The sequence below is a fragment of the Cyprinus carpio genome, chromosome B20 (genome assembly GCF_018340385.1).
Source record: "Cyprinus carpio isolate SPL01 chromosome B20, ASM1834038v1, whole genome shotgun sequence".
NCBI classification, from domain to species: Eukaryota; Metazoa; Chordata; class Actinopteri; order Cypriniformes; family Cyprinidae; genus Cyprinus; species Cyprinus carpio.
Window position 1 is genome coordinate 15,239,107 of NC_056616.1, and position 17,351 is coordinate 15,256,457.

Consider the following 17,351-nt stretch of genomic DNA (forward strand, 5'->3'; position numbering starts at 1 on the left):
TCAGTACATTTAAGAAAGAAGAAAAGCACCATAAACAGAACTAAAACTATAAATGCAATTATTTTGGACAGCTTCATGGTACTTTCTATCAGTGTTGGAGCTGAACAGCCTCTGGTCACCATTCATTGAATTGAATTGAATTGAATTGAACGCCTTTATTGTCATTGTATTTTTCTGCATACAGCATATAACCACAGACAATAAATAAGACTATAAGACTTTACAGTACAAATGTAAAAGTAAATGCAACAAGTGACTGAGTCCTGATATTCACATTAAGCAATCTGAGTAAAGTGACCATTTATAGTATTGCACATTGGCCTTCACATTGATATGCACAGTATGTTTATACAAAATTACAATTTAAATGGAATGAGTAACTGTGGTGATTTAGTGACTAGAGATAGTATTGCACTTTGACATATAGTGTATATTATTGCACATATATTATTGCACCTTTACTGGAGATATAGTGTTCACATTTAGTAACCACCTTCAATATATAGAAAAGAATAGCATGAACATTCTGCTAAATATCTGATTCTGTGTTCCGCCAAATAAAAACAAAATCACATAAGTTTGCAACAGTATGAGGGTGAATAAATCACAGAATTGTCATTTTCAGTGATATGTCTGAGAATAAATGTTGTGTGATTGTTTGTTTGTATCCTCACAGCTGAAAGAAAAGTGTCCTTTAATTCTGAGGGAGTGCCAGGCTCTATTTCCTCTGTTAGAGGAGTTAGAGAAACAAATCTCAGCTTTTTACCAGACAGCGGAGAATGCTGGACACATCATCACACAGCAACACAACCAGGAAATGTGCCAGGTCAGTACAGACCACTGGGAGAAAAAGATTATTGGGCCATGAAGAATACAGTGTGGTCAAGTAGTAATGATGTGACATAATAAGTGCCTGTCTTCTGTAATCCCACAAGGATTCAGTAGGGAAAAGGTCCCTGGCTGTATCTGTGTGAACTAGAATTCATCTCTGTTTATCTCTGTTTTAATCATTTTTGGCAGGAGCTACAAACTCAGCAGCAGACCTGTAAACGTTGTGTTTGCGCTATGGAGCGCAGTTACCTGTCCCTACAGAGGGCGCTGTGCTGTGCGAAATCTCTACACAATTTTGACATGTCCTTCCTGCAGAACAGAGTAACCGAGATTCAGACCACTGCACAGGTTCTACTACATTACAGATCTGCAATAAAATTTTCATACACTACCATTCAAAAGTTTTTCTTTTATTCAGCAAGTTGTTTTAAAAAAAAGTAAATACAATTTTAATGTTACAGAATATATCAGTTTTAAATAAAGGAGAAATAATATATATATATATATATATATATATATATATATATATATATATATATATATATATATATATATATATATATATATATTCTAACTCTTGCTTGTGTTCTATTGAAAAAATCTCTAGTTTGGATTTGTTTCTCAACTACTGAGCTGATAGAGTAACTGTGTTCTGCTGTGGTCAGGCTCTAATCCAGGAGGCTTTAGAATGGAGGCAGGTGGCAGAGACTAATGGCAACCTCATGCGGAGATATGAAGAGTCTCGTGCTGACCTGGAGAAGGTGCTGCGCGTGGGCCAGGCCTGTTTAAAGGAAAGGGGAGAACCAGATGAGCTGTTCCTCAAACATAATGTACGTCAATAATGTCTTACCCTTCAAACATATTTAACTTGTCCTGTTTCTCTAATTAAGCGTGTAATTATTTGCTCAGGAGTTCTTTGGGCGACTGGACCAGCACATTTTAAGTGCTTATCTAAAGGCGTGTGATGACCTCACTGATATCATCTCTGAGGAAGACCAACAGAGTCTGCGGGAGACAGTCAGACGACTGCACAAGCAATGGAAGGTCAGTTGAAAGGTTAAAAAAGATGAAAATTAAGACAGTTTAACAGGAACTTCTTCTAAAGGATTAATCATGATGCATTTTCTTTCTACCAGGACATTCAAGCCGAGGCCCCATCCCATCTGCTCAGACTCCGGGTGGAAACAGAGAGGCGTTTGGTGATGGCCATGCTACAGGAGTGTCAGGTAGAGCTGAAAAGGGAGGACAAGGCCCTGCTCACAGCCGGCAGTGAAAGAATGATCAAAGAACACAGGGTGAGATACAACAGATGACGAAAAGATCTTGCAAGTTACATTTCATGAAAATTGAATATATTAACATTGATTTTTGTGTCTTAATAGGCCTTTTTCAGACAGAAAAACCCTCTTTCTGCTTGTGAGAAGCGACTAAAGACAATGGAGCATCTCTGTCAGGATCTTCCAGAGAATGATATGGGCCATCAAACGCTGGAGGAGACCAGGGATCATCTTTCGGAGGTCAGGGGTTTAGTAGAACGAACACACTTGAAACTACAACAGCACCCGGATAAATGGAGAGAGTGGCATGCCAGGTGAGATACAAATATAACATTTCAAATTGGGACACATTACAGATTGAATTCTGTCCATACTGCTTGTTAATTGCAATTAAATTTAAAAAAGTAAAATTTGCATTAATTAATTTTTACATTTGTATCTGTAATTTTTTATGCAATTATAATTAATTATATTAAAGCATACTGCTGAATATAGCATTTATTATAAAATAAAATGTATTTATTATAATTTCTATTGAACGTTGTATGCAATGTATTTTATTATTTTTTGAGTTACACATTTATAATGATGAACTTGCAATGTAGTATTTATGTAATATACTTCTATAAAATATTTAAACTTAGTATAATAACAAAATAACACACTATAGTTAAAATTATAATCAAGTACTTTAATTGTGCTTTAGTATACTATACAATATTATACCATATATATATATATATATATATATATATATATATATATATATATATATATATATATATAATTAAAATTTGAATTAAGTGCATTTTCTCACAAGGGACAACATATGCTGGTGATCAGGTTGTTTGAAATTTTCAGGATTTTTTTTTTGTGTGTGTGTGTGATTTATTTTTATTTTTTTTTGTGCTGTGGTGTGCTGTGCTCCAGGTTCCGTGAGCTATCTGGATGGCTTCTTTCCCAGCAGACATCTCAGAGTGATGCTGAAATCTCCTCTGTCCAGGTAAGCTCACCCCAAATCTACATGATTAATGCTCATCTGCATACTGCATATGTGAATGCAGACCACTGTCTGGCGTGTGACTTCAGCTGACCTCTCTCTTCCTCCCTCTGCAGATGCAGCGTTGGGTGGTAAAGGCTCAGGGCGAGACTCTGGACTGGCTCAAAGCTCGTCTTGCTGTCCTGGAGGACATAAGTCCTGAGAGTGAGGTTCACACACAGAGAGCTGCTCTTGATAAACTCTCACAACAGTTTTCTGCACTGCTGCTGTCTCTGTCTGAGGTGAAGGGTGGTCTTCATGTTTGCTCATTGGCCATAAATGCCATGTTCACTTTGGAAAGGAAATGTCTGCAAAAGAAAATGTTATGCAAATGTTAATATATGGTTTTTGGAATATAATTTTCCATTTTTGCACATCATCTACAGGAACTTTGCGTTGTACAGATATCTGTGGCATTACTGTTCATGACATTTTGCTCTGAAGATGTTTTGCATGGTTAAACTCTTTTACTGTTTTCTCAGGATGTTCCTGTTTCAGTGGCCAATGAAGGAAACATAAAGGCTGGAGAGGAGGTGATCCAGACACAGGAACACAAAAGAATACTGAACGCAGAGAATGTAACAGAGGCCAAACAGCTGCTCCTCATTCACCAGGTAGAATTCATATTCTTGACACACATAATGCAATAGACATGATGAATCTGCTGTTCGATTTTATTTGCTAATCTGATAGCTGTGAATATGTGACTCTTTGTCATGCATGATATTCCAAGGGGGAAAATCTCAGAATCATTTATTTTATTTTTGTCTTCTCTTTCCATTTTCCTTTCTCGCTCTTGTCTGTCTCACCCTTTCATGGTGTGTATATAGCAAAATATGAAAACCCAGCAAAAAAAAGAGACAGATCTCCGTTCTCAAGGAAATTTCTGTAAAGAAGACTGGGCAGCTCAGGAGAAACACCTGCAGGTAACGCTTTCAATCAAATGATGATATTTACACATACAGTACGCCATATTATAATTTGTTTTAATCCCATGGAAGTGTCTGTAAAAACTCTTCAGAATTATTTCCATATTTTAGCTCATAGCATTTTAGTGACATAGGCAGGATCCTAACTGTTACATATATTTTATATTTATTTGTAAATAAATTTAATTATTTAATTATGATCAATAAGATCATTTATATTTGTTGATTCTTCTGTGTACTTTATGTATTGTATGAAATATTCTAAACTAAACTATTAGAATCTTAACTAATGATTAATGGTAGTTCTCATTTTATTTTTTCTAGTTATGCCAAGCTCTAAACTATTTTTTTAGATAGACATTGTAATGATTGAATGAATGAATGAATGAATGAATGAATAAATAAAATCCTTATCCAGTAAATCACAAACAACTGGAAAAGTCATGGGAACTTTCAATGTTGTTGTGGACAATGGGGGGGTCCTTGCAATCAAAAAAGACCTTAAAATGATCCTTTCTTCAGAATGCCAAGCTTGTTTCCAGCAGAGAGTCATTACTGTTTGGCTACTGTACTAGTACATATTTACTGTTTATGCATAAAGTGTAAGCCTGTAATGCAACAAAAAAATCTGCAAGAAATGTAATCACTCAGATTACTTTCAGTTGGTTTCACCTCTACAACAATTAGAAGTGAAATGGTACAGTATTGTGTGATTCTCATTGGTCATTAGGTTACTGTGAGTGCATGGCAGGAGTTTGACGTGGAGAGAGAGGCCATCTGGCAGTTTGTGTATCTTGTCAGTCCTGTCCTGCAGAGGGAGCTCATCTTCAGTAGCCTGGACAACCTCAAGATTGAAATGAAAAATGTTAACGTGAGAGCACAGACAGAAAATATAGTAGTTTGTTTAATGAACTTTGGGCTGAGAATAATACTCATATCTGTGTGTGTTTGTTTAGGAGCTTCATGAGCAGGGTAACATGTTTGCTGTAAGAGCTGAGTCCCTGGTGAAGAAGGCAGCCGATATTAAACTTGGTTCTCAGAATCAGTCTTTACTACAGGATCAGGCCCAGTCCACCAAAGAGAGGCTGCAGGAGATACAGGCCAGCCTCAGGAAAATGTAAGACAGAATCAAGTAAAAATGTCTGTGTCTAATGTATATACATGCACTGTACAATTCAAAAATATCTTCAATTTCAAGTGCACACTGTAACAATGTAAAATTAAAAGTATTATTTAAATGTACCATCATGTTACTAAACATACTAAAGCACATGTTATATAATATAATCGTTATAAAGCTCATGTTATAATACATTTTAATTTAATTGTAAATAACATGCAAGTAAGTGTCTGAAAACATTACATTCAGTTTGCTCTTAATTAAATTCTTCTAAAGTATATTATTTCTGCACTTGGTTATCTTTTTAAATGTATACTAAAGTGTATTCTTTTTCCACAAGTGATGTTTCTTTCCTGTGTGTCTCTGTTCAAATAGTTTGTCAGATCTGAAGATGATGCACAGATGGTGGCAAGGTTTCAGCCGTGAGTCTGAGGCTTTCTTCTCTTGGGTCTGTGATAGTAAGAAGGAGCTTGAAGCTTTCAGCAGAACCTCTGCCAACCTGGATGAGCAGATACACACTGTGGAGGTAAACAGAGAAAATGGATGTTGTAAACCTGGATCAGAAGACTGTAACTTAATAAACATAACCAAATTAACCAGACAACATGATAGGTTTCATTTAGCGCTCAGTGAATGATGTCTCCCCGTTGTTTTCTCTTATTCTTAGATGCTGAAGGAGGGCTTAGAGGAGAAGATGGACGTCTTTAGCCGATTGGAGGCAGAGTTTCATACCTTAATTCATTTCGTCACACCGAATGAGGCAGGGCGAATTAAAACACGTCTGATGCAGATTGGAAGATACCGGGAGGAGTTTAAGAACAGTGTGGAGCAAAGAGAAGCAGAGCTTCACTCTAGCTTGAAAAATACAAAACAGTTTATCCAAGATCTCAACGAGGTGACACTACATACAGTACATGGCTCTATCTACTCCTCTTATTTGATATATTATTTAAACCATTCTAGATGTGTATTACTCAATGTTTCCATGCATTTTAGGTGGAAGGTTTCCTGAATGGACTACAGGAAAAACTGAACGTACCAGTGACTTCATGTACATCAGCATCAATGACATATAAAACTCTCCATGAACATATGGTTAGTATTACATGTGTTTGGGAACAGATACCTTAAAGACCTAAATAAAACAATCTCCATACCATATATACAGTACCATATTAACCAGGGGTGTCAAACTCAAATCGGGGGCCACTAGCCAAGAGCTTCAACAAATACCATTATTTATAAAATAATCACAATCTAATTTTGATGTATTAGTCAAACATTCTTTAAATGCAAAAAGACTAAAATAAATACCAATTAGTTCACGTGTACAGTATGATATTTGTGAATATTGCATTTTATTTCAGTCAGATAAATAAAATAAAGAATTAGCTGCGAAATGTCTATTTTTTGCCGTCTCCTAGGATACAGCTTCAGTTCATCTTTGTGTTTTATAATAAGCCATGTGGAAAAATATATTGACTGCTGTTTAATAATCCTTAAGAGACTATTGAAGACTAAACCAAAATGCAGAAAGTTCAAATCAATTTGCCAACTGGCTTAAAGGATAAACTATTTACACTTGAAAGGCTGTATGTAATAATCCCCAAATTTGTCCTGTTGGCCATAATTATGAGACCCCTATTCAAGACCATATACTGTTGTTTTTAAAATTACGTTTATTTAAAGGCCCCTGAATCTGCTAGAGTAACATTTTTGTGACACAAACTGCATTTCTTTCATTCTCAGGATGTAGTGCAGCGTCTACAGCAGCTGGGGCCCAGGCTGATGTCTCTGAGTCTGGGCTGGAGGAGGCTGTCTGATGGCGGACGGCTGGAGAAAGCTGTGGCTGACATTCAGCAAGCTCACAAATTACATACCCAGCAAGCCACTGAAAAACAATCTAAACTGGAAAACCAGTTGACTCTGTGGCAAAGGCATGTGTTTGAATGTATTGGTTACAAAGTGTGTGTTGAAAGAAGTCTTTGTTACACAAATTAAAACTGTAATGTAAAACACAACGTTTTGACTCTTTGGTTTTTAGATATGAGAGAGATCTCTCACATTTGCAGTCCTGGTTGAACAGGTGCGAATCTCTGTGCAGTTCAGATTCTCCATACCTGACCACAGACAATGTGAAGCTACACAGCCAGCTTCAGATGCTGCAGGTGAAGTCAGAGGGCAACACTCTTTGTTCTTTTTTTAAAATCCTGTTTTGTGAAAATGTGGGACTCTGTGTCTTTAATGGCAAATAACCCATCATTTTCTTTCTGTATGATGTACCAGGACATGCAGTCAGAAGTTCCCTCTCAGGAGGCTTTGTTGGAAAGTTTGGAGACCCGTGCAGAGTCTCTGTACTCTTCGGCCTCAGAGGAAAGGACATCAGAGCTTAGAGATCTTCACTGTAGCCTGGAGGAGAGGTGGTGTTCTCTCAGTACCAGTATACCACTCAGGTACTAACAACATCATTTTTGGGCTTTTTATTCCTGTTTGCTGATGTTCTAATAAAATATGCATGGGGGCATACGCAAAATCTGTCTATAATGAAGATGTTTCACATTAGGACCTGCCTCGCATTAGCATTAGCAAATAGTAAATCAAGGTTCAAATGTTTAAAAAGCATCTCTTATGCTTAGTATGTTTCTAACTGCATGTTTTACATGGTTTCATTTGCATATTCCTTTAATATGTATGGGTGGAAGCTGACCTTTAATTTTATATTTTCAGGATTCAAGAACTTCAGTCCCATCTTTCTAAGTTGGAGCAGTTCAGTCAGATCTCGCTTGCTCTGACTCAGTGGAGTGAGAACTTCCTCAGGCACATCCAAAGCACTTGCAAAGTCAACATCACTGATCTACAGTCTGCTGATTCCAAAACCAAGGTATATTATGTCTTTATAGTATATCATTCAATCATCATCCTTCCGTGTCTAAATTGAAAAATATATAAGTATCTGTTTTCTCCAATGGTTAAAGAGGACAGGGTGTCCCTTCAAAACCAGGGAAGGTCACTGGAGGCCTTACAGCCACATCTAGATGCCCTCAGCCCATCCTTAGCCTCAAAAGACCTGCAGCATCTCCAGACCAGGAAGGAAGACTGCCTTCAACTCTTCAGTGAAGCTCAGAGTTTAGTAGAGCATCGAGATGAAGCTCTACTCAAACTAAAAGACTTCTATGAAACCTACAATAAAGCCAGAATCTCTCTACAGACATTCCAGGATGCTGCTGAAGGAAGAGGGAGCTGGGATGACTCCAAAGTCAGGGACATAAATCAGGAACTCGGGGACCTCACCAAGGAGTTAGCTTGTCTGGAGGTTCAGGCCATTAGCCTGGATATCATCCTGAACAAAGCACATTTTCATTTACAGGGGGCAGAGGAGGAAAGAACATCCTGCAGAGGGCTGGTGGATGATGTTGCATTGAGCGTGCAGGTGCTTCAGAGAAGCATTGGGACAAAGCAGAGTGAGGCAGAGAATCTAGCAACCATGTGGAGTTCCTTTAGGGGATGGAAGGAGCTGCTGCTTGGGAGTCTGGCAAAGCTGGAGGACAGAGCCAATATACCATGGCCTACAGAAGCCAGCGCACATGCCTTTCAACAGAGGTACATGCACTTATGTGTTTTCTCTGCCATTACTGACTTCAGGATAGAAACAGAGGTGTAAACAGGGTTCAAAATGTTTCAGAGATTATGAACAGTTCATCATGTCCACATCACATTTGCAAGACAAATTTGTCAAAACATCAGCAGAAGACCTTGACTAAAATAAACACTTAAAACATCAGTTTTATAAAATGTATAATATATATTTAATATAATTTCTATATATTAAAATTGAACTCTGGCGTTTTATGTGTTTTTTTTTTAAGTGTAATGTAAATATATAAAATAATACTGTGCAAATAAATATATTTTTCCTATTATTTCTAGATGATATAGTATTAATAATAATAATACAAAATTATATTTTCCATTTTCATTTTAATTTTAGTTAGAGTTTTTTTAATTTTGTTGTGTGTCATTTTTAGATTTTTTTTCTTACATCTATATAAGTTAAGTTAAAATTTCAGTGTTAGTAATTTTAATACATAAAGTAAAACAAAATTAAAATGAGACTGAAATCGAGAATTATTTTATTTCTAGTAGTAAAAAAGCACCTATAATAACCCTGGTGTGTGTGTGTGTGTGTGTATATATATATATAATTTCAGAGTTAATTAATATGTTTTATAATAATATGTATATTTAAAAGCGTTCATATACAATATAAAGTGTGGACTTCATATTGAGCCATTTAGTTGTTTACTGTGAGCAAATGTAATTTGAGTTTTGTAATTTTACTGTAACAATGGCAAAATTTGTGCTATGCTGTCTTAAAAATTTTCTGTGTTTTTTTCAGGTTGTGGTTGCTGAAACAGTTGGAAGAGGAGCTCCAAGCCCTGCAGCACAGTCAGCTGTGGTTGGGAGAAAGAGGAGAACAACTGGCCCACAGAGATTCTGAGCTGGCAGGGGAAGCCCAGCGGGACGTAGGCTTGGTCCAGTCCACCTGGGAGAGGATTAGGGCAATTATTGTGGAGGAGTGAGTATTTCACTATCCAAGGCTTATACAGTACACCACGTTCCCATTGAAACTTAGTATGTTTGAATAGATGAATGGTTTGTCAAATTGAACTTGATATGGATGACTTACGGGAGGGAGACGCTGGACTGGGCCAGTGCATTGATGGATGAGTGTTTTGACAGGTTGCGACTGTTGCCATGTTTAAATGTGATTTAAATGTGGTTTATGTGTGTGTGTTGTTTGATGGATATGTGGGTGAATCCCTAAATAGATTATCCTTTAGATTAAAGAAACTGTAGAAAGGGGAGAGTGTTTTGAGCTATTGCCAAGACTGCAGTGCGTGTTTGCAATGCTCTATTGATGTTTCCCTCGCTTTGTGCCTAAAATCTGAGACTCGGCTGCTTGTGTTTGTGCCTGTACAGCCATGACCTTTGTGCAAACCTGCTGGAGCTCTGTAGGGAATATCAGACCCTGAAAACCAGGATCAGCTCAGTCATAGAGAGAGCTCATGCCATCACAGTGGCCCACTCGGACCCACACAACCCAGAGGATATCCGCAGAGCTCTGTCACGGGTTAGTGCCTCAGTGTGTGCCACCTATTAAACAACAGATTGAGATTATGATAACAAGCACACAGGTAATAAGGTTATCTCTGTTTGCTCAGCTGGAAGCGGTGAGGCCAGAGTTGGCGGCCACTAAGGAGGACCTGAATGAGCTCATTGGTTCAGGCAAACACCTGACCGGTGTATTGAAGAAGCTTCCAGAGGAAAGTGTCCAGAGTGAAAATGTCACAACGGAGACAGATGCCATTGTTGATCAGTGGCTGGATGTGAGTGCATTAAATGCCTTTCTTTAGACATCATTTGGCATGCTTGGTTTAGTCCCCATCACTTTATGAAATAACTTGAGGCAGGGATGAATCAAATCATTTCCTATCATCAAACATGTAAATATGCTCATTTGAAAGCTCGAATTGGTCATTAAGAATGATTGCTCCTGCAAATGACTGTGTAACAAGTTAATGAGAACACTGAGAATAGGCATCAATGTGATAGTTAAAATCATTATGTATTATTATTTTCTATCAGTTTTGTTTTTGCAAAACTGAATTTCTTAATTTCGATATTGTTCAAAAATATAGATGTATGATATTGACAATTTACTGGTTGTCATACAGATATTGTCTTTTTGATACTGGCCAGAATAGCAGTATCAATGCATCCTTTATTCTTTATCATTTATTTATTATTTTTATGATACAAAAAACAAAACGAATAAAAATAACAATTCAATTAAAATTAAAGTATTGATGAAAAGAAAGAAAGAAAGAGAAAGAGAGAGAGAAAGAGTTGAAACACTGAAATGTACAAACATAGTCAAAAACATGATACAAAAAACAAATAACCGTTCAGATAAAAGGGTGGTATTGATGGAAAGAAAGAAAGAAAGAAAAAGAAAGAAAGAAAGAAAGAAAAAAAGAAAGAAAGAAATAAAGAAAGAAAGAAAGAAAGAAAGAAAAAGAAAGAAAGAAAAAGAAAGAAAGAAAGAAAGAAAAAAAGATAGATAAAACACTTAAATCTACAAATACAGTAGTTGGTACACTAAGTACAAAGAAAATACTATACATATATTGCCTGGATGGTGATGTACAGTAGAAGTGAAATATATGCATCCTGGGTGTGTCTACTCTTTCAACTGTGTTCTTCTTATTATTTACACCATATTATGTATATGATGCACTTATGGTTCGTTATTGCGCAGATCTCTGAGAGGATGGATGCAGACATCAGTCTTTACACTCGCTCTCTTGAGCTGTGGAATGACATTAATAAAATGGCCAATGACATTGAGTGTTGGAGTGTCATCTCTGTCAGTGAGCTCAGTGAGGGAGCTGCCAGTCTTCTCTCTGCTCACGACATGGAAGGACACCTCTCTGAGTTCAAGGTGAGATCTATTTAGCCAATACAAATTTAACATAACATGACAAAATACCAAAATATGTTAAAATAAGAACCAGAATTTCTGTGTTTGTACAGCTGGAGTTAGATAATAAGGAAGATGAGCTGAATACCTTGCAGGCAAAGATGACACAGCTACAGGAACTGATGAAAACCCAGCACATACAAGCTGAACTGCAGGTAATCATCAGCAGTGGTTGTGACACGTGCTGTTTCATCATCTAGAATGTAAAGAGATTAAAAACACTGCAATTCATGGCCACTGGTAAACCTAGCTCGTGTTCTTGCTCTTTTGAGGTGATGGCTGCAGATCTGAGGAAGCAGATTTCCCATGCTGCAGAGGTGTATGAACAGACCAAAGGCATGTATAAAGACTTCAACTCCCAGAGGCAGCAGCTTCAAGACCTAATTTCCCAGATTTCAGAGCAGCTGAAGACTTCAGAGGACTCGCTGTCAGAGTTTTCATCATCCTCTGACCCAGAGAATTTTGTTAAGATCAAGGTTAGTGAAGTAGAATTGTATTTAAATACAGTAGGTTAAGCTTGACTGGTATACACAATACAAGTCAAATATTATGATGAAATTCCCAATGATTTATTCAGCCCACCAGTTAATTTCAAGTGGGTGTCTTTAAGGCTTTTTATTACCATGTTACATTCAATTAAAAATGATACACCCTGTCTTTTTCTCCCTGTTCTGTCAGGAGGTTGAGAGGTCACAGAAGCAGTTAGAGGTGAGTCTGGACATAGCAAGTGAGTCTCTCAGAGCACTGTGTAGAACATATCCAACTCAGCACCTGACCCTGTTGGGTGACGCTGTCTCCCACCTGGTCAAGAGGAATGAAGAAGTGACACAACGCCGCAGCCAGATCTTGGGGTCTCTTCAGGATGCTCTTCTGCAGCGCTTCAATGGTGAGTGTAACAGTAAATAATATTAAATGAATGAATAGTAAGTAAGGTTAAGGTAACACTTTAGTATAGGGACCAATTCTCAGTTGCTTATTAGCATGCCTATTATTAACAAATTGGCATGACCATGACCCAAAACCTAAACTTAACAACTAACTTACTAACTATTAATAAGCAGTAAATTAGGAGTTTATTGAAGCAAAGATCATTGTTAATGGTTTGTTAATGGTAAGAATGGGACTTTAAAATAAAGTGTGACCGATAGTAATATATTTAATATTAATTAAATGATAAAATGTACACTACCGAGGTTTGATTTTTTTTTAATCGTTTTGAAAGACATGTCTAATATTCAACCAGGATGCATATATTTGATTTAAATACAATAAAACAGTATTGTATATTATAAACAGTAATATATGTGCAATATTATGAAATATAATTGCAATTTAAAACAACTGTTTCATATTTTAATGTATTTTAAAATATAATTTACAGTATTCCTGTAATGCCAACGCTGAATTTTAATTACTTCAGTATTCAGTGTAACATGATCCTTCAGAAATCATTCTAATATGCAAATATTAATATTTACAAATATTAATAATACTTATATTTGGTGCAAAAACAAATACACCTATTTTTGGGAATCATTTTTCCCTAGTATTCTTTGATGAATTGAAAATTCAAAAGAACTACATTTACAGTATTTACTGTCACTTCTGTTTAATTTAGTGTGTCTTTTAATTAATTTATAAAAAGAAAATACTGACCCCAAACTTTTGAACAATAGTGTACTTGTCAGTTAAAAGACTATAGATGGGATTTTAAAGGCACTTTCTATTAAAATGGCTCATGAATAGTTTATAATAGATATTTTATTTATTTATGTTTGATTGAAATGATACCGCAGGACACTTCCTAAAAACATGACTGCCACACACCTGTGCCTCAGATGCTGCCTCTCCCACTGACATTATGACTGCTCCTGGTGGAATTGGTTGAGGCTGGTTGCTAAGACAACAGAGAGCTGTTCCATCCATACACACCTACACAGTCCATCTGTCCATATGCAGCAACAGCTCACATATACTTCTTCTTATGAACTGTCATTCTCTTTCTGTCTTTCCTTCTGCTAGAGAAAGCACATGCTTTTCACCGTTGGCTGTCTGAGCTGAGGGCTGGAATTGAGGACTGCTTTAAGCAAACAGGAGATGCTGCTGCTATTTCAGCCAAGCAACAAAAGCTCAAGGTAGCGTCATACAACAAATGACTCAGCCATGTAATAAAACATTGCACCAGAGCATAGCAATAAGGCAACTACCAATCAGTAGGGAAACAATGATTTCAGACCTCCGACTAATAGGGGATTATTCCAGATTTAAAATTTGGGATTAGGAGCCATTTAACATTATTAATAACAATGGTTCATTCTGTCCCTCATGTAATAGGATTCATTTATCCCCTCATTTTTAGACTGCAGTAGAGGAAGTCATGGAGGGTGAGGTGCGCTTGGCCCGTGTTTGTGAGGATGGAGAGAGACTCCTCTTGCACCTCAGCAAATGTGGGACTGGAAGCATACAGGAGCAACTGGACTCTTGTCAATATGCCTTGGATTCATTTGTTATGGATTGCCGACAGCGCATACGGGCCCTGGAAGAAAGTGCCAACCTATTAAATGGGTAAGCTGTGCTCTCTGAGCCTACGATCTAAGCTCAGACATGTTCATTAAATATTGATTATTTACAAAATGTCAAATTAACAGCATACCCAACAGGGTGGAGACTAAGAGTATGGACAATAAAAATGTGGTCACATTTACCATTCATCAGTGAAATTTAGCAGAATTTTACAGGGATTTCTGTAGGAATTGTCACACTAAATAATGTGTAGTTTCCCTATGCAAATTTCATGTCAGATTCAAGTTTTTGTAGTGTAGTTTTGTGTTTGCAAGTTTTATATATCATATTGCACTTCTATATATGGGTATATATAACTTGGCAATATAATATACATAAATCCTTGTTTTGTATATTATGTGTGTGTGTGTGTGTGTATATGTATTTATATATTATATATATATTGCAATATATATATATATATATATATATATATATATATATATAGAAGTGCAATATAATATATAAAACTTGCAAACACAAAACAAAATTTTTTTTTATGTATGTTTTGTCATCATTATTCCTGTATTTAAGCAGTAAATGTGACTGCATCTTGAGAGCTAAAGTTAAGAATTGCTTATCAAATTCATCATTTGAAGTGTTGAATCAATCAGGGTGGAATGTTTTCTGAGTGAGACAAAGCACAGAATTCATCAAATACAAAACAATATACCCAAAAAAAAAATTATTTAAAGTGTATTACAAAAGGAAACAGGATGTAAAGTGCGATTTTATAAAACAATATTATAAAACAATATACCCAAGACAAAAAATAAATAGTTTTTGAAGTTAGTGAAAATAATTTAAAATTCCCCCATGTTCACCTAATTATGATATTGCGACAATCAGTTTTTGAAATTGAAATAATTTAAAATTCCCCCATGTTCACCTAATTATGATATTTAGACAAATAATTTAAAATTCCCCCATGTTCACCTAATTATGATATTGCGACAAAGAACTAATATGATTTGCATCTTTTAAATATATTTTATAAAATTTAATCCCCGTCCGAGACAATAATGAAAGGCTCTCCTATCTACAGCCTATAATGTGGTACAATGTGACAATGACCTGTTTAACCATCCATTTACTATACTGTGAATGGAAATTAAATCAGATTTGATAGTATTTTAAGGTAAACAAAGTTTACTTGTTCTTATTAAGGTATGAAACGTGTGTGGTGGAGCTGAGCGACTGGCTGCAACAGCTGGAGGTGAGGCTGAAGACAGATGCTCCTCTGTGGGGTGAGAGTCAGTCTGCAGCCCCCGACTGCTCAGAAGAGCTGAGAAGAGTAGAAGAAATCCACAGAGAGCTGCTGATGAGGAGGTACATATGGACAGTCTGTGTGCATGTGTGTGAGGAAAATGTTCCAGATATAAGTGATTATTTTTGTGTGTGCTTGTATCTACATCTGCTTGTGTATCCATCACGAATACATCTGAGCTGCCTTTTATCTTTTATTTCACAGGGCATCTCTTGAGCGTCTGTGTCAGTCCTCTCTCACCATAACAGAGAGAGGATCTAGATCAGAGAATGGTGTGGCAGCAGAGTTGCTCACAAACCACAAGGTTTTGCTGCAGGAGGCCAGGAGTCGACTCCGCAGCCTGCAGGAGTACCAGGCATTTGAGGAGGCACTAAAGGCGGTGGAAACCTGGCTGGAGGATGTTGAGAGGAAGTTAGAGAAACTGGAGAACACAGAGGGGAATAAAAAGGAGGTGGAAGAGAAACTTGAGCAAGCACAGGTACATGCTGAAAAATTGTAGGAAACAACAACTGGAAAAATCTACACATTTTGTGATCTAGGAACAGGGTTTTTTGAAGAAAAGACATCATTTTTGTATAAGGTCATAAAATAGAATTTGCATTTCATTGTTCTTTTTATAATGTAAAATAAGCTGTATTTTTATACCACTCCTTATCCTATGTATTTTTGGCCATTTTTGTCCTGTCACCCATGAAATATGGTTTACACGTAACACTCAACTGACATTTCCCCAATACTGTTTAAGGGGAAGTAATATTTTTAGAATGGCTGGCCTGTATCTGTACAGTAGCTGTAACTTGTGTTTGTTTCCTCCCATCCAGGATATCCTGCTTATGAAGGGAGAGGGTGAGGTAAAACTCAACATGGCGGCCGGGAAGGCAGAGCTGGCCATCAAGAGCAGTGGAGAAGTGGAACGAGGAGTGATTTGCTCTAAGCTTCAGGAAGTTGAAGACGCATGGGCGGCACTGCTTTTGAGAGCCATGAGCTGCCACAGGTAACCTGTTGGTAACTTGTTAAAATGACCATCATTGCTGAAGTTTAGGTCAATTGATAGTTGCATTTAAATTAATATAATGGAAACGTCAATAGTAATGTAATAACCAGGGCCATTAAGGTATTTTTGGTCAAGAGTGATAAGAGTGGGAGCATAGTGGTTTGTTTTTAAATTGGTAAGTGTGCTTGACTGCAGGTGCCAGGCACCTGCGCTTTTATTCAATTAAACTCATCGTCACTATGGTAACCAAGTTATTATCTGGCTCTATCAGTTTCAGTTTACACCAAGGGTGTAATGATGGAGCTGTTTTTTCTAATTATCTGCTAAATAATTTGGTCATGGTTTGATAATGGGGTTTTTGCTACAGAATTGGTAAAGTATCTATCTATCTATCTATCTATCTATCTATCTATCTATCTATCTATCTATCTATCTATCTATCTATCTATCTATCTATCTATCTATCTATCGTTCTATCGTTCTATCGTTCTATCTATAGTTCTAGCTAACGTTCTATCTATCTATCTATCTATCTATAGTCGTTCTATCTGTTCTAGCTATTGTTCTATCTATCTATCTATCTATCTATCTATAGTTCTAGCTAACGTTCTAGCTAACGTTCTATCTATCTATCTATCTATCAATAGTTCTAGCTAACGTTCTAGCTAACGTTCTATCTATCTATCTATCTATCTATCTATCTATCTATCTATCTATCTATCTATCTATCTATCTATCTATCTATCTATCTATCTATCTATCTAACGTTCTATCTATCTATCTATCTATCT

At 36.6% G+C, this 17,351-nt stretch overlaps 1 protein-coding gene across 1 annotated transcript in view; it reads left to right on the forward strand.

Moving 5' to 3' along the window:
• The window catches only part of LOC109087331 (nesprin-1-like), a 50,993-nt gene that overhangs the window by 33,076 nt on the left and 566 nt on the right, over positions 1 to 17,351 (forward strand). The window contains exons 21-52 of the mRNA XM_042746529.1: positions 677 to 826; positions 1,021 to 1,179; positions 1,497 to 1,661; positions 1,741 to 1,875; positions 1,968 to 2,126; positions 2,214 to 2,422; positions 3,039 to 3,111; positions 3,225 to 3,389; positions 3,630 to 3,761; positions 3,978 to 4,073; positions 4,807 to 4,947; positions 5,033 to 5,193; positions 5,572 to 5,722; positions 5,864 to 6,091; positions 6,193 to 6,291; positions 6,946 to 7,133; positions 7,241 to 7,364; positions 7,483 to 7,649; positions 7,924 to 8,077; positions 8,171 to 8,796; positions 9,593 to 9,772; positions 10,177 to 10,327; positions 10,419 to 10,583; positions 11,516 to 11,698; positions 11,791 to 11,892; positions 12,010 to 12,213; positions 12,416 to 12,623; positions 13,760 to 13,872; positions 14,097 to 14,302; positions 15,467 to 15,628; positions 15,771 to 16,044; positions 16,388 to 16,560. Of these exons, the coding sequence (XP_042602463.1) occupies positions 677 to 826; positions 1,021 to 1,179; positions 1,497 to 1,661; positions 1,741 to 1,875; positions 1,968 to 2,126; positions 2,214 to 2,422; positions 3,039 to 3,111; positions 3,225 to 3,389; positions 3,630 to 3,761; positions 3,978 to 4,073; positions 4,807 to 4,947; positions 5,033 to 5,193; positions 5,572 to 5,722; positions 5,864 to 6,091; positions 6,193 to 6,291; positions 6,946 to 7,133; positions 7,241 to 7,364; positions 7,483 to 7,649; positions 7,924 to 8,077; positions 8,171 to 8,796; positions 9,593 to 9,772; positions 10,177 to 10,327; positions 10,419 to 10,583; positions 11,516 to 11,698; positions 11,791 to 11,892; positions 12,010 to 12,213; positions 12,416 to 12,623; positions 13,760 to 13,872; positions 14,097 to 14,302; positions 15,467 to 15,628; positions 15,771 to 16,044; positions 16,388 to 16,560 (5,603 nt within the window). The remainder of the gene's footprint in view (positions 1 to 676; positions 827 to 1,020; positions 1,180 to 1,496; positions 1,662 to 1,740; positions 1,876 to 1,967; positions 2,127 to 2,213; positions 2,423 to 3,038; positions 3,112 to 3,224; positions 3,390 to 3,629; positions 3,762 to 3,977; positions 4,074 to 4,806; positions 4,948 to 5,032; positions 5,194 to 5,571; positions 5,723 to 5,863; positions 6,092 to 6,192; positions 6,292 to 6,945; positions 7,134 to 7,240; positions 7,365 to 7,482; positions 7,650 to 7,923; positions 8,078 to 8,170; positions 8,797 to 9,592; positions 9,773 to 10,176; positions 10,328 to 10,418; positions 10,584 to 11,515; positions 11,699 to 11,790; positions 11,893 to 12,009; positions 12,214 to 12,415; positions 12,624 to 13,759; positions 13,873 to 14,096; positions 14,303 to 15,466; positions 15,629 to 15,770; positions 16,045 to 16,387; positions 16,561 to 17,351) is intronic.